Here is a 20,820-nt window from a genome sequence, read left to right as displayed (position 1 = left end):
TTCTTTTTTTGGGGGTTATTATCTCTTTTCTGTCCTCTCAGATCTCAACCGGTCACAGCAGATGGTCGCCCTTACTGAGCCATGTTCTGCTGGAGGTTTCTTCTTAATCTTCCGTCTGAAGGGCGTTTTTCTTCTTCATTGTAACCTTTTACTTGCACAGTATGGGGATGGCATTGAAAACCCTTCAATGTAATCTGCTGGTCACTCATGCTGCTCATTTATATTCATATTACATTTATGTTCAAAACAATAGAACTAAAAGCTCTGTGTGATTTTTTTTTTTTTTTGTTGCTTTTTATGTAGCTGTTCATGACAACTTCAGTTGTGAACTAACATTTTATAAATAAAGTGAATAGAACTGAACAATGCTGTTTATTTCCTCTGAGTGTGTTTGTGTTATTCAGTTAATTTATTTTTTCTCATTGTTTTATCATGAAAATTCCTGGCCCCTTTGCTTAAGGATTCGCTTCCTGTTTGTCCACACCTGGCTTCCTGAGTATCACACCTGTATATCAGTTTTGTGTTAGTTTTTGGTTGATATTCATTCATTTTATCAGTATTTCACATCTAACTTCATCCACTGTCCTACATTTAGGTCTTTCTTCCACAACACCTAGTGACACTCAGTTTGTCAAAACTGAGATGTCTGCATGGCACTCCGGGACTTCTGAACTATAAATGACTGTCCCATCTCTGGAAAGCAATATTTGCCACATAACATCTGAGAAATGCATGCTGCAATGCAGTGTGCTCCAGCCTCTTCTACACCGAACCAAAGTTTCACACATCAACAACATCATGTACAGCAGTTTCACTCACTCCCTAATTGGAAACTGCACCTAATCTGTTCAAGGAAGCTTAAAAATAAAATGCAAACATATTAATGCTGTAGAGATGGCAGTGTGAGCTGGTAGCCTCAGGCAATTCTGCATGCCAGTGATAAAAAGTAATAAATTACAATTCAAAAGCAGAGCTCACCGTGTGATAAAGGTGGCTGAGAATGGGAGGATCCAGCTGTTTTCCACTTGCAGTAATTTCTGTTCTATGTCTTTCATAGGACCGTCATTTTAGGGAGAAAAAAAAGCTAGTCACCCTCTGCAGATAAAGATTACCTTCAGCTGAATGGGCATCATTGTTTCCCAACACAATATGCTTTCAGATATCCTTTGTGCTCTCCGCTCTGTTCTGCTTACTACACCTTCCTGTAACAACAAGGTAACCTGGGGCTTTTGTTGACTTCCTCACCATCTTCTACCTAACATCCTGACCTTCTTCCTATATTTTCTGGAGTTATTGTGTCCTAAATGTATAGGTACCTTGGTAACAACAGCAAAAGCAAAAAACAAGAGTTGCCTCAAGGGAGAAAAAAAATCTATTCATAATGTAAATAACTGTTAATCCTCTCCACAGTGGTGCCAGACGCTGTGATTTGTCACTGTCAGATGATCACACGGAGCCCCATCATGCCATCTAATCCAGAATGGTCTAGCTTTAAGACATGTGATACACTTTAACAGTCAGCAAGGCTGCACTGGATCATTTGTCTCTTGGTGCTCGCTGAGGAGGGACTCCGGCAGTCAGAGCCGCTGCCTCTCTCTGGAAGGATGCGGACGCAGAGAGGAGACATTCCTGCGCACATCATTAAGGAGCACTGCGCGCGAGCCTAAACATGCGAGCGGAGGAAACCAATTGATCCGAGGAGAAGGGGGCTGCTCCTAAAGGTGAAGATTTGGGGGGATTAAAAAAAAAAAACAAAGGTCCCTGGACTGTTGCTTTCAAAGTGAGGAGCGGCGGAGGCAGAGGGAGCGGACTTTCCCCTCTAATTTAGCCAAATTCTGTCACTAGTGGATGGGATCAACATGAGCAGATTTCTGGATGGATTTATGACATTCTGTTGAGTTATTTGTCCAGTTTGTTGGCGTGTTCAGGTAGGAGCATCTACTTTTTGCAAAAAGAAAACAAAAAAGTCCTAATAAGAGAGTTTAGTCTATGAAAGACAGAATCAAGAAAAAAACACAATTTGGGTTTCTTTTGTATTTGTTTGATAGTTTTCTTGTCTGTGGCAACAAAAAGTTGCAAGCTTATTTGCATGTTTCTCAGTAAAGATTATTTAAAGTGCAGTGAACACTATAAACCAGTAAATTGGGCCAAGATGCTAATTTTAATGTAATATTTTATACCTTTAGGTCCAGGAGAAATGTATATAAAAAGACAGTTTATCGTCATGAAACAGAACCAGAGTTAAACCATGTTTTTTTCTGGTTGTTCTCCCTTTTCTCTTAGACTAGTATCAAGTCTTAGAGTCTACATTTCCTTCTTTCCTGACTAAACATGGTGAAAAACATTAGAATATTTTTTTTATTTCTGTTACCTTCATGTTTCTGTCATATTATTCTGACAGATTGGAAAAAGGCTTGGCAGCCTGCAAAATTTTAGTTTATTTCTATATTTATTTCTTAAGTTTTGTTTTGAGGCAGGAGCACAGCTCTGGAGTTGAAGTGAATCAGCCTGTCATGGGAAATCTCTGCTGCATGGAAGAAACCCCCAGGGACTGCTCCCCCTTCACAGCGCTGTGTCTCAGGGACAAGTCAGGGCAAACCAGAAAGACGTACTGACGACTTCTAGGGTCATGACTAAAGAAAGACACCAAAGGGCTCTCGTTCAAATGAATTTATATGTGTACATGATTTCTGGGATGCAGAAAGGATTTCGTTGAGGATGTCTTGGAAATAAGATGGCTTGTAGGTTGATTGGAGCTCTGCTGGTCCTTGGCAGATGTGTCCTGTCATGTCCTGGCTGCTCTGTGTGTGCCTCTGGGTCAGTCTGACTGCCATCCAGGTGTGTCAGACCACTTTCTACGACACCATCCACCATTATCCTGGGACCAGGCCGGGCCGAACCACCATTCACACCATCGGTGAGATCTTCTGTGGTTACACCTATTTTCCAGCTTTCATAAAATTCCATAACTTAAAGAAACTTTTTTTTATTTGTAGGTTTGGTTTAGTTACAGGGTCAAAGGAGTTCATTATCATCCTTTACTATGTGATAAAGTCATGCGTTTATGCTAACTCTAGAAGTCAACAAACAAATCTATTAGCAAGCACATTTTGTTAAGGCAGTGTTCATTAGGATTTGCAACACAAAGCGTTGACAATTTCTGTTCGTAAGATCACACACAGATAGGCAATGGATGCATCCGTGCTTTCATTCTTGAGCTATCACAGTTGATATTCATGCAAGACTGCGCTCCTTCAATTTGATCTGTGCGACTGTGTTCCCTGTGAAATTGCAATGAATAGAATATGACTGGGGCAATACGGGCAAACTTTTGTTGTTCGTCAGGCAGATGTGAGCTCTGCTTATGGTAAATAGTTATGATCTCAGAATTCAATGCAGGAGAGGAAGCTGAACGCCGCCAGAACTTCAAAGGGAGGAGTGAGGCTGCGTGTGCGCTCAGGTCCTTCTTGTCTGTTATTTTGCACCTCAAGCACACAGCCAGGGGTCCCTTCAATACTCTCAGTTTGCAGCATAATGAAATGAATGTGTTGGAACAAGAAGTCTTCCCATGAGTCAGAAGACTTCCTGTTCCATAACCATCAATTCATTACACATGTTGATAAACATATTGAAAATGTGGAGGGGTAAAAAGGCAACAGAAAAGAAGAAAAAGGCACTTGCAAATAGGTGTTCTCCTCAAAAGTGGTTTCCTGTCAACAAACGTGAATGGAATTAATATTTCTGATGTGCATTCAGGTGCCACTTTGGAAAAAAAAATCAGTTTCAAGGCAAACAATCTGAATCCCAGAGGACCCTCTGGTCCTAAAAGTATAAAAGCACTGTCATTCCATTTACCACAGTCCTCCCTTTGGATGAATGAAATGCCTGTCTTATGAGAGGAGGATGGGATGCCTGTCTGGATTGATTCTGACACTAGGACATTTGCTGTGTGCGGTGTGCTGTGTGCCTGGTGGATTGTTCGGGGGATTGGGGTTGACGGTTCATGAATTGGAGGCAAGAAGGCAGTTGGTTGCAGACCATTGGGCAAATCATGAAAGGCAGCAGAATGCCACATGTTCAAGGTGACTGGGATTACCTAAAGAAATCAGGATTGCAGAGGCCGAGACATCAGCCGTGCCCTTGCCAATTGAAATTTGGATCCATGGGGAGTTGCTGTCTTTTTTTGGAAACAGCTGAATTGTGACTTGATGGATGGAGTCTCTCATAAACTAAAGGAGCTTGTGCAAAAGCTTTCAGTTTTGGTTCAAAAAAGATATCTGATGTCCAGAGGGTTGCTGATTTATCAAAAGTTTTGCGTCGGACTTGAGTGAGATTGTCACTAATTGCCAGTTTTGACATATTACGAGCACCTGTTCAAGCCCAGCACGGACACATTGGCAGCTTTATTGCAAAGAAATAGTGTCAAGAAGTCCATTAGCTGGATGACCCCAGAGTAAGTGCTTGTGTATGCTCAGTGATGTGGATAAGGTGCCCTGCTTTTCACCCTCCAGCCTTGCTCACAGATTGCTGCCTGCCATTCTCTCGCTGGGGCTCCGGGCTGTTCTCTTCCTTCCTGGTACAAGCAGTCTTGCTCTATGGTATGATTCATAAGGTGCTGTATTTATTTGGTGCAAAGAGCGTGAACAGAGCTCAAAAGAGAACAGATTGTGTCTTCTGCGTCGCAAAGTGTCTGGTGGAGATGCTGCATTTTGAGGTCGTTGAATTCTCGACCCCAGACATGTCCAAAGGAAACCACAGACAGGCAATTTTCCGTGTCTGAAAACATTGACTGGAATGCAGAAATAACCTCTTTCATGCTGTGATTTGTAGATTTTAACTCAGCCACTGGAAATGTAAGAGAATTCCATGGAAATATGTCAAATAACACATGGAGAAGCCCTCTAGATTTTGTAGAAAATGCTGCAAAGCTAAAAATACGCTAAAAGAGCAGATATTTGAACAGGGCTCTTTTTCTCTTGAGGAAGAAACGGCTTTATTGGGGATGCAGTGCAACGTGTGGAGGTGTTTGCAGAAAGCACAACAAACAATAGAGGCTGCCAGAGGTGGCCTTGCTCCTTCCTGAACTCCCTCCCACCAACATTTGGCTATGTGAGGTCAAACTGTTCATAACTGAAAGGTCACTGCTTATCAGCTCAGTGCAGATAATCTCCAACCTAGTGGCTGCATTAAAGCATGTTGCTTTGCGTGAAAATGCTAAATAAAAATGAGAAGCAGCACCAGATTCTTAAGAATCTTTTTTTTATTCCCACATCTCCATCATCGCTTTGCTCTGATGCAACCTTGATAGCTTTCTGCTACGAGCACAGACGTAGCAGAAAGTCATCCATTCTTTCTCGCCAGATTCAGAGCCTCATATATGTCAGTAAATAATTGTAAGTTGTTGAAACCAAAGCAAAAGATCCAAAGCCACGAAGAAAACCTGAGCTGCAGCCTTTTCAAACAGCCAAATATTTTCTGGGGTTCAAATATTTTCTTGGACTCCTTTTTTCCCCTTTCCCAACAGAGGCAAGTGATTTACTCTGAGGACAAAAGGGATCACTGTCCCGTCCCAAAGGGATGAGCGTTAAGATGCCTTCTTGCAAGTTTGCCATGTATGTTAAGTTCACACTCCAATCATCTTTTGATCTATTGTAAAAAGCGTTCCTAGTGCTTTTTGATTATGCAGTTTTTAGCCAAAATGGAAAAAAAAAACTTGTAAATTCAAGGACGTAGTTTCTACTGAGCAGCGGTAATTCAGGGCAGGGCTGTTGGCGCAGAGTAAGCCTACCCCCACTTCCTATCATCAATCTGTTTATGTGCTCTCCCGCTAGGTTACATCCCCTCACACCCCCAACCTAACTGTACCCGTGCAATAAAAATGGTCAGCAAGATTGGAGCGTATCAACTGTACCGTTGGATGAATCGGAATGGATCAGAGAAGAGAGCTTGTGGCCTGCTGATTGTAGCTTCTGTCACATCTGTAGGATTTTTTGAACTATAATTTTTTTTCATTTGCTCCTGATTTTCGTTTGCAGGGTGAAAGGACAAAAACAGAAGAGAGGGCACAAGAGGGACAATCTCTGCAAAAACAAATCCTCCCAACAAATCTTCACCTTTAGCAAACCTGCATTCAAATTCTATTTGAATATTAAACAACACCTTTGTTTAATTTTCCCATGACTGCTAAAACTTAAATGCGTGCTCATTTTCTTCCCCCAACTAAAGAGGAACTAAAGCTGAACCAAATACGAGAAATACATTTTCAACTGTCACAAACAAAGGTTGCAGCCTCTGTACTCTGTTTTAGACAGTGACAATTTAATAGTCTTATATAATGCATCCTGGAGGCACATTATTTTGACAGACATCTTTTTTCCTCCCCTCCCCTAGACCTCCTCACCACTGCGCTCTCACTTGTATCATCGGTCTTCCCCTGCAACACCAATGGGGGCTGACGTTCAGTCTCTGCCCGTGGCCTTTGCACAGCTGGAGTCAGTTAACCCACTTTATCCTGATGTTTTAACAAATTTAACCAAATCTGCCGTCAGCCTCAGCCGCTCTGTAAAATACCAGAGACGGCTTCCATAAGCTTAAAAAAAAAGTCTTCCTGACTTAAAAGGCAAAGCCTGTTCAGCTGTGTATCACATTTTAGCAGCGATAAATTATTAATGTACTTTCCCAGCTTAGCCCCAAATAAAAAACATATTCTTAAGTTAATGAATCGAAAGACAATCAGTGGCTTATTTATTACTGTATGCCGGCAGCTACAAACAGGTTTATATATTCTGGTATTTCCCGATTATTCCCCATTTCAGTCCATGAATTATTCATAAAAGTGTGCTCCCCTAAGCTGGTGAATATTTGTTTAAACAGCATGTTTAATTGAAGTCTTTCAGCCAATTCTGTGCGGGGGTTATGGGTTGTGGTCACAACGCTTATGTGTGAAATGAATTTTTGTGGCCCACAGCGTAATTAATTAGCCAGCTTTCGCTCTGTCAAACTGCACCAGCTGTTTCTTACTCCAGCCAGAATCCCAATGTTTTAATAAAAGGAGTGTTAACACCATAGCAGTTCATGATCTTATCAGCTCGGAAAAGGCTGCATTACTGCGGGCCAGAGTACTAAAATTCACTTTATTGATTCTAATCCTACGAGTACCAGGTTGTGTAACTAAGATAATTTTTTTTTGAGAGGACTAAAAAATTATTATTTTTTTACATCATAAAAACAAAACTACTTGTACTGTTAAGCTTTCTTCACTACTAATCATTATCCAACACGACAGCTGCTTGAGGAATATTTTGATTTTTGGACAACCAATGATCCATGGATTCCCACTGTCAGACTACAACAATTGTTCTGTAGTTTGTGTGTCTGTGTAAAACTATGGGATTTTGCAATGCAATGCCAAAAATAAACAACACTGTCCCTGGTAAATAGTTAGAATTAAAATTTGTTTCAACAAATTTGATGGTTCCAGGTGTCAAACAGGCTCTGCATTGTTCTGTAAAACAGGGTACTCTCATTTGTCTTGGACTTGTGGTAGTTGGCTAGCACAGTTAGTTGTGCACCAGAAGAACAAGTCTGAAGGTGCATCATCTACAGAAAAGAGACTGAAACTGAAGGCATACACATAAATTCCACCTTTGTTTTTAGAAAATCTTAAAGACCCACTCTGATAAAAATGGTGTTTTTCGTGTTTTTAACATGTTCTTCTAGCATTTTTCTCCTGATGGAGGACAAATATGAAGAGAATTAAGCTCGAAATTGGATTTCTGAGTATTTCTTTTTTCAAATCAGGAGCAGGTAAAAAAATATAGTTCGAAAAAACTTGCAGTTGTGACGTAGTAGCTTCAATCGGCAGGCCACAGGCTCCCTGCTGCGCTCCGTTCTGATGCATCCAGTTGCAGACAAATAGATCCATGGATGTCTTCGTATTCCTCTTCTGAGCTGGTGTCTGCTGAAAAGCTCCAATATTGCTCACCATTTTTTCTGCACCGTAATGTGAGGATGGGGCTGTGAGGGGCTGTAAGCTAGCGAGAGAGTGTGAACAAGAGATGATGGGAAATGAGTGTAAGCTGACTCCATGCAAATGGTCCCACCCACAACTCAGACGTGAATTTTATAATGATCTGTCGCCACTCTTATGAAACTATGTAATAGAAAACAACACAGATTTATTAATTTTGTCCTAAAAACAGCATAATTGCTTTTACAAGTAATGGGAATGCTTTTACAATGATCAAAAGATGAACGGAGTGCGACTTTAAGGTGTTTGTCTGAGCAGTATTTACTCTTTCTGTGCTATCTGTAGCATCTACTGCCATCTGCACAAGCTTAATTATATGCTCTTCTCTATGAAAAAAAAGCTTTTTGTTTTTGTTTTGCATGACGGTGGAGAAGGTACTTCTAATTCTCTGGAGCCTGTAATTGTAGTTTGGTATCTTTTTATCCCAGTTTCTGTCCTGTTTCATTTAACCTGTTTTTTCACATAGAATGACACACTCTTTTTAGTATTTTTTCTAACTTATTAAAGAAATAAAGTCCCTAAATGTATAAAGTGATAAAAAAGTGAAGAATGTATTGAATATTGAGTTTTAGATAAAAATAAGTTTTTCTTAGTTGTTGCATCCGTTTATGTATATTTGAATTAGTTTATGCTTAGTTTCAGCACGCAGCAAAATAATTCCAAGAAAAAAAACAAGTTTTCTTTATTATAACACAGTAAAATAAGAAAAAAACATAAACATGGCATTTATAAAAATTATGTTGATTCGATGAAGTGCATGTCACAGATATACCATCAACATTTCACCATCCAAAACGCAAGTTCTCTATATATGTTTACTAAAACATCATTTACAGAAGTTAGCCTTCCAACTCCTGCAAATCTATATTAGAATATAAAAAATTATTTGAAAGTGCAAATCTATTGTGCTGAAAGCAGAAACTTGTTTATTTTTCATGAAAATGAACACAATCTTAAATATTTTCCCTGTCTCCCTGGCCTGAGGAGATAAATCACTTATTAAAATAATATTAATATTTAGTTGATTTTTTTTTTTTGAAAATTTAATCTCTACATGAATTGATAATGACTTTAATTTGTACCTAGGTATCAATAAGAGCGTGTGTGCTTGTTTGTCTCTGTGTGGCCCTGCGATGAACTGTCGATCCAGAGTGCACCCAGCCTTAACCCAACTGCAGCTGGAAGAGGCTCCAGCATCCTTGTGACCCTAAAATATATCTAGGATGGATGGATGCATAAACTGATAAATCACCTTTACTAACTTGCTACAGTAAACAGCAAGATAGTTTGGGCTCCATTGCTTTAAACCTATTAAAGCTCATGTTTGAGAACAGGCTCGTGTCACATTGATTTGCAACACATCAGTAGGTAAATGGCTTGTGGATCTGAATGATGCAACCTACCAGCAAACTGTTTTTGCACAGGAAATAGTAATTTAAGAAAAATACATCATGGAAACCTAAAATTAGAACAGTCATGTCAGAGCTTTGTTCCTATGCACTGTACCCTCTGGCTCAGTGTTTCTCAAGGACATCATTAAGACTGTTTATTAAGCAGAAGAACATGTTTTTCTGAGGAAAAACATGGTTTCTTGATTGTTTTAAATCACATTGTGTCTGTCTGCAGGGTGCATGAAGCAGTGCATCCTCTCTCGGCCATCAAAGCAGTATTTTCTGACCTCAGCCTTGTTTGCGGTCTGCAGCAGCTTTCCTAAATATGCTCCTGTGACAGCTGACATAGCTCAGGAATAGTCAACATCAAACCCCGACGTCCCGATGAAAGCCTTTGCTTTATGGTAATCTATAAACAGTCTAAAACAAAGCTCAGCAATTACAAACATCGTTCTCTATGGTGTATGCAAGCAACAGACCAAATCATTGCCTCTGCTAATTTGAATGCTCCAGAAAGTTCTGCTCAGACGCCTTTTCTGCAGCAATAATCATATGTGACTGACAAAGAATTAGTGGCTTCTTAACAGGGTTTGTGGAAAACATCTGTTTTTTCATTCAAAATAAAATATAATGATGGCGTTTTAGCGTAATTAGCGTTGAGTCTTAACATCAGTGAACTGTGCCATCAGCATTGCATCAGGAAGATGGGGATATGTTGAATGGAGTGGAAGCAAAGGTTACAATATGAAGAAGCCTGCCTCGGTACTGATAATATTATTAATTCCGTTATGGAAATATTATGGAAATAAATTGATAGTGGGAGTGGGAATTACAGGGCAAGTTGAAGAAGGATCTCATTCTGGAATGTTTTTGCATTTTCATTTCTTATGTCAAGAGTGGGTTTAAAGGTCCGGCTGAGCAGCTGTGAGAGTGAAAAGTTTGAAAGAAAGGCCTGTTAAGCACTCAGAAACTTTGATTGTCTTTGGAGGGGTTGCTTCTGAAGCATCTGCATTCTGGACCAAAGTTTATCTGGTAAGTGGCAGATCTAGAAGAACAACTGGAGGGCAATGAAGAGGAGCAGCAAGCAGCTTTATTGATGAAGAGGGACATGGTGACAGACAGGAGGAGGAGAAGCAGGAGAGGCTGAATCAGTAAAGAGATCCACAGTGACAAAGCGAGAAGACGGAGACCCCCCATTTGGGAGTTTGTGTGCATGTTTTTTTTTTTTGTTTTTTTTTTAAGAATTAGGCAATGCAAAGAAAAATAATAGGTAAAGCGTTTTTGTAGTTGTGATAGGCTGCTGGTTTGTTTGTGCTCAAATTTGGCTTTTTCTCAGCGGTTGACTGGTCTTCTTAACAGAAAAGAACCCACCTATTGTGTTCTGCCTAATAGATTCTGCAGTTTGTTTTCTCTGTATGTGTCGTAAAGTATACACTTCTCAGGACTTTCAAAATTAACCCTTTAGTGACACCTAAACAATGACGTACCGTAACTCTCGACTGTTTACGCCAGGGATCTGCAACCTTAAAATATAATATACATATGTATGTAAAATAAATATATACATAAAATGGTTTTTTTGCATAAATAAAACAACATAAATGTTTTTCTCTTTAAACATAAAGAGAAAATCGTTTTTTTAAATATGAAGTCGTTTAAGCTTGGGGCTATGAGTGGCTGTAAGCTAGCGGGAGGGAGAGTAAACAAAGGGATATCAGTGAGTGCTTTTGGACCGTGGGAGGAAGCCGGACATATTTCAGATATTTTTCTGTTACACTGATGTCACCATGGGTTCGTTAGGGTTAAGAAAAAAAACACTCACAGAAATTGTTTTTCTTGTTTAAAGGGTCTATATCACAAAAAGTCAACTTTTTTAGCCTTAGAGTGTAGTATGATGTTTAATCCTTACTAAAACATTAGTAATTCCTCTAAAACCATGCGCTCTGAGCACCAGCCCCTCCCAATCCACTATAATGAGTGGGTTATTACATTGTGACCCAGACCAGTGAGAACAGCCTCTTCCAGGAAGAGTCTGCGCTGCCATAACAGTCATGTGGCACTGAAATTGGCGGCACCCACAAGGAGCGAAAGGCGGTGCCTCATAGATCGAGTTATTTCACTTTCAGAAAGGAGATTGAGCTGCGAAAATAACAAATATTTCATAAAATATTGTTCTCTATTGGGCTAATATTATCATATATAAAGATTTAGCTTACTCTGAAAGGCTTAAGACACAGGCCCTTCAAAGGGATTTTCTCATGTTCAAAGAATTTAACAAACTGCAGGTTAACCATTAACCCTTGTGCTATCTTAGATGACCCCACCCTTGCATTGACGTGTTCTCCCTACCATGACAAAGGTGGATAAAGGTGGAAAGATTTCATGTAATCCATGGACACCAGCGAAGATCACAAATCATTGAAGAAAAAAAGGTTCAGCGCACTGTCTAGTGGGTCTAGATGACCCAACTCCCAACATTAAAGTGCCTAGGATAGCACAAGGGTTAAATAAACTAATTTGAAGACTACACAAAAAACGTTCATACTAGCAGGAGAAAGAACACGCTATGACCCTAGTTTTCCAAATAATATCCAAATTGTACAGAAACGATTTAAGGACTTAAGATTGTCTTGAGGGCTTTAAAACAGTAACTTTTTTAAAGATTCTTATTTTTAGATTTTGTTTTATTGTATGACAATGTTTCTGTTTTCTTTTAGTGTTTGCCACAACTTTTCAATTACTGTGGGAAATATCACCATTTAGTAAAATTAATTTATTATAATTTATATTGGGGTAAATATGGGAGGCTATCTTCTTACATTGTGCATGCTTAGTGAAAGAATAGACATGAGTGTATGCTTGAATAATATTTTCATACGTCATTGCTTTTGTCTATTTTAAATCCTTGACAGGAGTGTAAAATTTATTATCATTACTTAGAACCTATTAAACTGAAAAGAAGCATCTCAACTTGTTAATTGGTTCCACGGGGGAGGGATGTGGGAGAAAGAAGTGGAGTAATTAATATTGGGTTTATCAGGCTCTGTGGTAGATTTCAGGTGGGTTTTTTTTTCTTCATCCTTCGTGTGCCACAAGTCTTTTGGTATATTTACACTACAGATCCAATTACCTTTGATGCAGGGACTGCAGGGTGCATCAGGGAAAATACAAGAGGGGGGAAAGTGTCAATATGATATTTGGACCAAAAACAGGTTACAGAATATAAAATATACAGGTGGTGCATCATGAGGAGAAATAATAAAAATTGTAATTAAAAACACTGCAACACCTGTATCTCTCAGTTAATGCACAGGAACGTGCAGAGCTGGTTTGAAAATACGCCAAATTACTACCCAGGGCTTTCTTGTTTTCACTTGATGCGATCAAAATGTTGATCGTGTGACACAATCTTCTCTGGAGTGTCATGTTGAATAAGATATCCACCGTGATTTTCCCCTCATCGCCAGTCTTGCATAATAATGGCTGCTGCCTCTTCAGACTACATGTCATACATCCTGAAAGGTCATTAAGCCTTTGCATTATGCATATTACACACTTTACATGTGACAGCCGCATTTGTACTCTGCATAGATCGTCTGTTTGGCAGCGAGAGGGCCGGGAGTCACATCAGAGGAGGACCCTGGCTCTCTAAAGGCTCTGTGACTTTGCTCTCCCTCTGACTTCTTTTCTTTCCTCTCGCTGTATCTCTTTTATCAGAGCAGGCGATCTGAAAATACGAAATACCAGTTCTGGACATTTGCCAGCTGGGGAAAAGGGCTAGATGGAAGGACAGGAGCAGCCTGACATTTAAAAACGAATAGCGTCACACTGACAGGAGACCCCCCCCCCCAGTTTTCTTTCCCAGAAAACTCTGCTTTAAATGTGAACAAGAGGAGAACAATGTCCGCACAGGGCTGTTGTTTATATATGTTTAAAGATATGAAAGCAGAGGCACTGTCTGCGCTCAGCTGTGATGCTCAACAAGCCACACACATCCAACTAAACTAAATAACTGCAGGCCTTTTTCCTGGATGAGTTCCTCTTGTAGAGGAGAGTCAAAATGGCATTTAATGTCCTTGATGTGCTTAAAGTGTCGTGTGCCTGTGTTGCATGTGACAGCATGAGGCGATGTGCTTTGAGGCTCCCATGCAAATGAAAAACTCCTCATCGGTCCCGCTACTTGCAGAATTCTCTGTTCCATGCAGTTTTCATACATCTTAAAACAACAGCAGCTCCACTCTGTGAGTCGTCCTTTTTGCATTTCAATAACATCTTTGGCCCACTGCACAGGACCGTTCTCCTTTTTGTGTGACACCCTGTCAAACCAGCAGCTATTTCTCATGAATTTCTGCACTTTTATGTGTCATGGGCTCGACTTTTTCAGACTACCAAATTGGTAGTTTTCTATCCCAGTAAATTGTTCTGAGTTCTCTTTCTGCTATCCATACGGACACACGAGTAAAACCTACGTTTTGTAAAAAAAAAGGAAAGTGATCCAAGTGTAAACATCTTTGATTCTCCCTGCTTTTCAGAAGTTCTCATAATACAAAAAAGTTTTTTGGCGTGTTGAATTTTTTACAGACAAGCACCTCAAACACAGTTTGTCTCACAGTGTATTAGAAAACATGACTCACGCTTAGCCCTCTGTTTCTATCTGAAATACCAGCGCTGTGGAGACTTCTAATGGTTTTGGGGAAAAATGGGAGAAAAGCAAAAAAGTCCTTCACTTGAACAGCGTGCAGTCACATGTTTTGCACGTCTCGCCATCCTCCGTTCATGCATTCATTTGACATTCTCTCATCTCACACCCTTTTTCCCATCACCACCACAAATGCTTGGGTGGCTTCAAAGGGCATGCAGAGGGAAAGTGGCGACTCTTATGGGCCACCTTGGCTGCATTTTCCATTAAAAGGTGACAGACATGTGCTGTAATGCACAGCCTGCTGTGGCTTGGAGATCCAGATGCTCTCTCCTCCTCTGGTAAATGACTTCAGAGCCCCGATATACATTGTTGTGCTTCTGCTCAAATGCACACACATCAAGTGAAGTGTATTCAGTGAAAATAACATTTCTGAAAAGTATGAGGTGCTTGTCAGTGAGTGCACAGTTCCGAATCTTTGCCTTCATGAGATCATGATTATGGTGGTTGAGTGGAAGCTGGTTTCAGCCTGGAATCATTGTGGTTCTGCATCGTCTCCCAGGTGGCAGAAGTGAGAAAAGGTGGAGAAAAGGGTGAGAGTGTTGCCGGTGATGACGTTGTTCCAGGACATTGAGAACCCAGAGAATTTTCTGCCACGTTAATAATTCTCTGTGGAGCTGATCTGTGTGCTCTCAAACATTTTCCAAATCTGACAGGGACACTGGTTGACTGTAAACTCTTTACATAACAAAATTAAACATGTTTAGCTTTGCACTATATGACCTGGAGCTGCAACGTTCACCATCCAACCAAGGTATTACTGTTGCAGGTGCCCAGAAGCCCTACACTGCAGACCTACATTCCCTTTATTTTCAAAGGCTGGAGCTCCGCTTGATGTAGAAATCTAGCAGGACCTTTGTGGTCATCTTAATGCTCAGAGAGATTTTATTTTTCTTCTCATCCACATTGCAGACCCTGACCATGTGTTATTGCTGATTAGACAGAGACCTCGATTGCTGTATTTTGATGTGGTTCAAGAAATCTTGTGTGCAAAAGGGGTTTAGGAAAGGACTGAGCACATATTCAGGGAAAGGAAAGGGCAGAGCTCCTTTATAAATGTGCAGCCATTCTCCATCTCCAAGATGACTAGACCTTGTCATTCAATAATTTTTTTAAATATTTGGGAGTATAAAAATGGCACAGCTCCAGACACTGGTTGGTTCAATTTTTACTTCCTCACGCTCCTACTACCCCAGCATCAGTATTTCCATAGGTAGTCTGCTGTTTTGGATGATGCATCAGTAAGAAGGGACTTCACAGAAGTGACAGGTGATCAGATCAGGCAGAAGTACACCTTTGCATACTTTTAGGATGCTACTAGTATGTAGAGTTTTCTCCTCCAAGCATTTAAAGCATTGCCATAAAGTAGTTACCTGCAGGACTTGCAAGGACATTCTTTTTTTTTTTCCAAGATACTTATTAACATAATAGTCATGTGGCACTTCTGTGTGCGCATACATATTCATCACAAGATATAAACGCGAAGCTACAAGCTGTCAGTCACTGAAATACAGGGGAAAGAAACTGGTTATCTGCTAAATTGAGTCCCCAAGGCTTTTAATTTGAGTGTAACACTGAATAATCTTCCCCCTGTCCTCCCAGTTACATGGAGTGTTCATTAAATAGAAATACTGTATTTCACTTGGATTAATTAACCAATGATAGCCTTCGGACTCACTCTAAACAGCTGACTTTTTAATTTATTCATCTATATTTGTGTGTACACAGAGTTCAGCTCCTGAAACGGGAGGCAGCAAAGCGTTGCCATTCAGAGGCTGCATTTGCTTTCTGCGTCTCCGGAGACAGCCGCAAAGTCTGAGCTCATTATAGCAGACAGCGAGTCATTGCATACTTATTGTAGAGTGACATTTCTATTGAGACAGACTGACCACTTTCCTCTTTGCTGTGGCTGTTTCATCACATTTGAAGAACCATTTACAGGTCCCACATGAACCCTGTTCAAATTCATTAAGTGGGCAGAACAGCAGAGGCGCAGAAATCCAGAGCTGCCATCACGCACTCGTGTCATGCACGATTTGACAGCATTTGCCTTCATCTAGGCTTGCTGTCCATAACTCATCAGATTTCCATGCAGGGTAGCTGGCTCCCAGCATCTGCCTGTGTCTTCCCATTGACTGTGGCCCACCTTCCATCCATGCTCTGACACTTGACAGACAGCAGATGTGGTCAAATGTCGAAGCTTGAAGTACAAATTTGCGCTCTGATGAATTTTTTATGTAAATACTTGACTGAAGCAGATTATTTTTAGTTTAATGTAATGTTAAGTCTGGACGCAAACTTGATTCTGAATCTAGACCCAAAACTTTTTTCATATTTTTTTTTATTTCCATCCAAGGCATAATAGATACATATTATCTTATGGAAAACAAAACAACCTTCATGACTATTTTTTTTTTCTGTTTTCATTTAAATGTTTTTTGTGCCAAAACAGAGTAAGAGAGAAAATGCGAAACTGCTGCTTCATCTGAGAGGTTCATCAAAAAATCATGAGATGGCCCTTCTGCACTTTGTATAATGACACGCATCAATGTGAGTTCATTTCTGTTTGTGAAAGCGGCGATTGATGAAATAATCTCGACACTGTGCGGTTTAGACATTTGTACTTTAGCTTGTAATGGCTTCTTCCTGCTTCATACGTCGGAATATTTACAGCATGCAGAGACGAGATCAATGATCAATGCAGTGCACCTCAGTGCCATCAAGAGGGATTAAATTAAATGGTGGTTTATCACTCACTGTTACAGCTGGAAAAACTTGGATTATTTTTATAGCTCTGACCAAGGAAGAAGCTCTCTTAGATCATTCATCAAATGTTTCTATCAGTGATAGAATCTAAGGGTGTATTCAGACTGGAAAAGTCCTTTGGTCCAGATCGAGTCCTGAACCTTGCGTTTGGACTACATTCAGACTTCAGTCAAGCAGACATTCCAGTTTTAAATCAAGCTTTTGAACAAAGCCGTGCCACTAAAGATCTCTTCAGTCATTGACCAGGAATTCGGAGGGTGGGGCAAATCAAAGAGACAAATAATAATCAAAGTCCTGCACTTTGCAAACCTCAGGACAGTTCAGTTATTCAAACTTTATATTTCGCTGAGTCATTTTAAACGTCTGTATTACTGAGGGGACAACCACTTAGAAGGTATGCTAATAAGTGTTTACGACACATCAATTGTCGTGAAAACAGCATGAGAAGCATTGTGAATGTGATTCACGTTACAAGTTGTTTTATTGATCTTTCATTCATCCAACCACATTTCAATGATTGCCGTGTCTCATCATCGCTTCACCTTTCTTCACAGCTCTCTGTTAACATTGTAACTCTCAGCTACAGTCAGGATCATAAATATTTGGACAGAGAAGCATTTTTTCTAATTTATTTTCTGTAAATTACCACAGTGAATTTTAAATAAAACAGCTCAGATGCCATTGAAGTGCAGACTTTCAGCTTTTATTCCATGGGTTGGACAAAAAGATAAATGTGAAAAACTAAAGCATTTTTTAAACACAATCCCTTTATTTCATGGGCTCCTAAGTAATTGGACAATTGACTTCCATGCTATTGCATGGGCAGGTGTGGGCAATTCCCTTGTTATGTCATTATGAGTGAAGCAGATAAAAGGCCTGGAGTTGATTAGAGGACTCATGCTTGCATTTTGAATATTCTGCTGTGAACAGACAACATGCGGTCAAAGGAGCTCTCCATGCAGGTGAAAGGAACCATTATTAAGCTGAGAAAACAGAAAAAAAACATGCGAGAAATTGCTACAGTATTAGGAGTGGCCAAATCAACAGTGTGGTACATCCTGAGAAAGAAAGAAAGCCCTGGTGAACTCAGCAACGCACAAAAGACCTGGACGTCCAGGAAAGACAACAGTGGTGGATGATCGCAGAATCATTTCCATGGTGAAGAGGAACCTGTTCACAACAGCCAACCAAGTGAACAACACTCTCCAGGAGGTAGGCGTGTCAATATCCAAATCTACCATAAAAAGAAGACTGCATGAAAATAGATACAGTGGGTACACTGCAAGATGCAAGCCACTCATAAGCCTCAAGAATAGGAAGGCTAGATTGGACTTTGCTGAAAAGCATCTAAAAAAGCCAGCACAGTTCTGGAAAAACATTCTTTGGACAGATGAAACCAAAATTAACCTCTACCAGAATGATGGCAAGAGAAAAGTATGGAGAAGGCGTGGAGAAACTCATGATCCAAAGCACACTACATCATCAGTAAAACACTGTGGAGGCAGTGTGATGGTCTGGGCGTGCATGGCTGCTAGTGGCACTGGGACACTAGTGTTTATTGATGACGTGACACAGGACAGAAGCAACCCAATGAATTCTGAGCTGTTCAGAGACAGACTGTCTGTGCAGATCCAGGTGAATGCAGCCATACTGATTGGGCGGCGTTTCATAATACAGATGGACAACGACCCAAAACATACAGCCAAAGCAACTCAGGAGTTTATTAAAGCAAAGAAGTGGAAAATGTTTGAATGGCAAAGTCAGTCACCTGATCCTAACCCAATTGAGCATGCATTTCACTTGTTGAAGACTAAACTTCAGACAGAAAGGCCCACAAACAAACAGCAACAGAAAGCCGCTGCAGGAAAGGCCTGGCAGAGCATTCAGAAGGAGAAAACCCAGCATCTGGTGATGTCCATGAGTTCAAGACTTCAGGCTGTCATTGCTAATGATGACCATTTTGTTTTCAGTTATTTCATTTGTTGAATTACTTACGAGCCCATGAAATAAAGGGATTGTGTTTAAAAAATGCTTTAGTTTTTCACATTTATCTTTTTGTCCAACCCATGGAATAAAAGCTGAAAGTCTGCACTTCAATGGCATCTGAGTTGTTTTATTAAAAATTTATTGTGGTAATGTACAGAAACAAAACTAGAAAGAATGTGTCTCTGTCCAAATATTTATGGTCCTGACTGTATTTGCGCATTCAAATTGACTTTACATTGAAAGTGGCCGTTGTAGAGGGTGATGTAAACGTAGTTTTAGAGTGTCCTCGCGTAAAAACAGCAAGTGTTGGGTTCTACAAATAAAGGACTAACAAAGCAAAAAAGGGCAGAAGAGCCTCATCAAGTTCACGTGACAGAGACTATACAGTCTTTTTGACTCTTATGTCGCCCCTACCACCACCACCATCCCCCAGCTGGCTCACACTTCACTAGAGTGTTCCCATTAGTGGTGTGAACATACAAACATTAGAAAATCCTTAGAAGGAATGTCAATCTCGGGGTTGTGTGGTCCCAAGTTACCATCTGGAAGTCCTCATAAATGTTCGGCATGAAAGAGTTTGATTTTTTTTCCTTGTGCCTTTGATAACTGAAGTTATGGGAGGAATTAAAAAACACACATTTCCATATCAATGGTAGCATTCCTGATTTAGAAATGTACAAGTTCCAAAAGATCAATGCAGCCTTAAAATATATATTTACTTCTTACATCACGAACATCTAAAAAGCACATTCCTAAAAAGACAATCTATTTGATTAGAAAAAGAAATTATTTGTAAGTATAATTAAATTGAATTCCTAAAATGAATATTTTACACCAAACGTAAATCCCTTATATCAATTAAAAATAATAATGAAAAATGGAGATTTTAGCAGAAATTTCCTGCATAATGCAAAATACATTTTATCATTTACATGTTAAATCTACAATAGTATAGAAATATTCAGCTTTGCAGTACCAGAACGCAGTTTGCCCCATCACTGCTCAGGCTGGGTGATGAATGTTTTCAACATGAAGGTGATTATGAAACAACAAGCCCCAGAGCAAGGATTTGCTAAAGGCTCTCCACCTCAACTGACAGAGGACCGAAACACCCTGACAGAAAGTGATGCACAAAACAACTTTATATTTATAAAGGTACTTTGTGCATCATCACTTTGGTCATACCTTGCAGCTGCAAGTTTTGTCTTTTCTTTGGTTTTGTCTTGAGGTGTTGCACTGGAAAATATGTCCTCAAAAAAGTTTACAATATAGAAAACATGATGTTTTTGCTTGTTATAAGTGAAAAATCTGCCAATGAAACTAGTAGAATTTGTCTTGGTAAGATTTTTTAAGAAATGTTGTGATATCCTGCCCTTTTAATATAAAAATTCTATCTTGAAATTAGTTATAAACAATGAGATTTATTGCTCGGGTAATATTATGTCTTATAATGAGTGTTTTTACTCAACAAAATAGTTTTATATCTTCAAAGTTGGTATATTTATACACTTTTCCCCCAAAGATATTCTATTTAAGTATTACAACAGTTCAAGTATCCTATTTTCTAGACCATCATCCTCTTAATGTAAGGGTAAAATTTAAATAAGAAATTGTTTGTAAACATATGTTCACATTCAAACTAATGTCCGGCTGTTGTTAAATGCATTTGCATCGTTATATTGTGTTTATTAAAGCGTTCTTTCTCAGCAGTTTCTGTTGTTATTTTTAATTACTGTTGCTATTCTTATATCAATTTGATCTCCATCCAAATTTCTCACAAGGTTTGTCCTCTTAGCATCATTTCAGGAATACCATGTTTTGCCTCATTAATGCGTGACTTGTCTCCCCATTAGGGTGGCCTCTATGTTGAGTTTGGACCAAACAACAAAAAGGACCAGTAATTCCAGAGAAAATGCCAGAACAGTCACTTCATCGAGGGCAAAGTCATG

General features: G+C 39.7%; 1 protein-coding gene across 2 annotated transcripts in view; it reads left to right on the top strand.

The window, feature by feature from the left end:
- The first annotated feature begins 1,414 nt into the window (after nt 1-1,414).
- Nucleotides 1,415-20,820, top strand: part of LOC101166962 (protein FAM19A1) — a 33,065-nt gene continuing 13,659 nt past the window's right edge. Inside the window, exons 1-2 of one of the 2 annotated variants that reach the window (XM_011477444.3) lie at nt 1,415-1,721; nt 2,776-2,917. In XM_011477444.3, the coding sequence (XP_011475746.1) occupies nt 2,776-2,917 (142 nt within the window). In that variant the 5' untranslated portion in view covers nt 1,415-1,721. Of the gene's footprint in view, nt 1,929-2,775; nt 2,918-20,820 lie in introns of both variants that reach the window. The other variant, XM_004070930.4, reaches the window with a different exon arrangement.

This window comes from Oryzias latipes, chromosome 7 (assembly GCF_002234675.1).
Source record: "Oryzias latipes chromosome 7, ASM223467v1".
In the NCBI taxonomy this organism is placed as follows: Eukaryota; Metazoa; Chordata; class Actinopteri; order Beloniformes; family Adrianichthyidae; genus Oryzias; species Oryzias latipes.
This window is presented reverse-complemented; position numbering and strand designations above follow the sequence as displayed.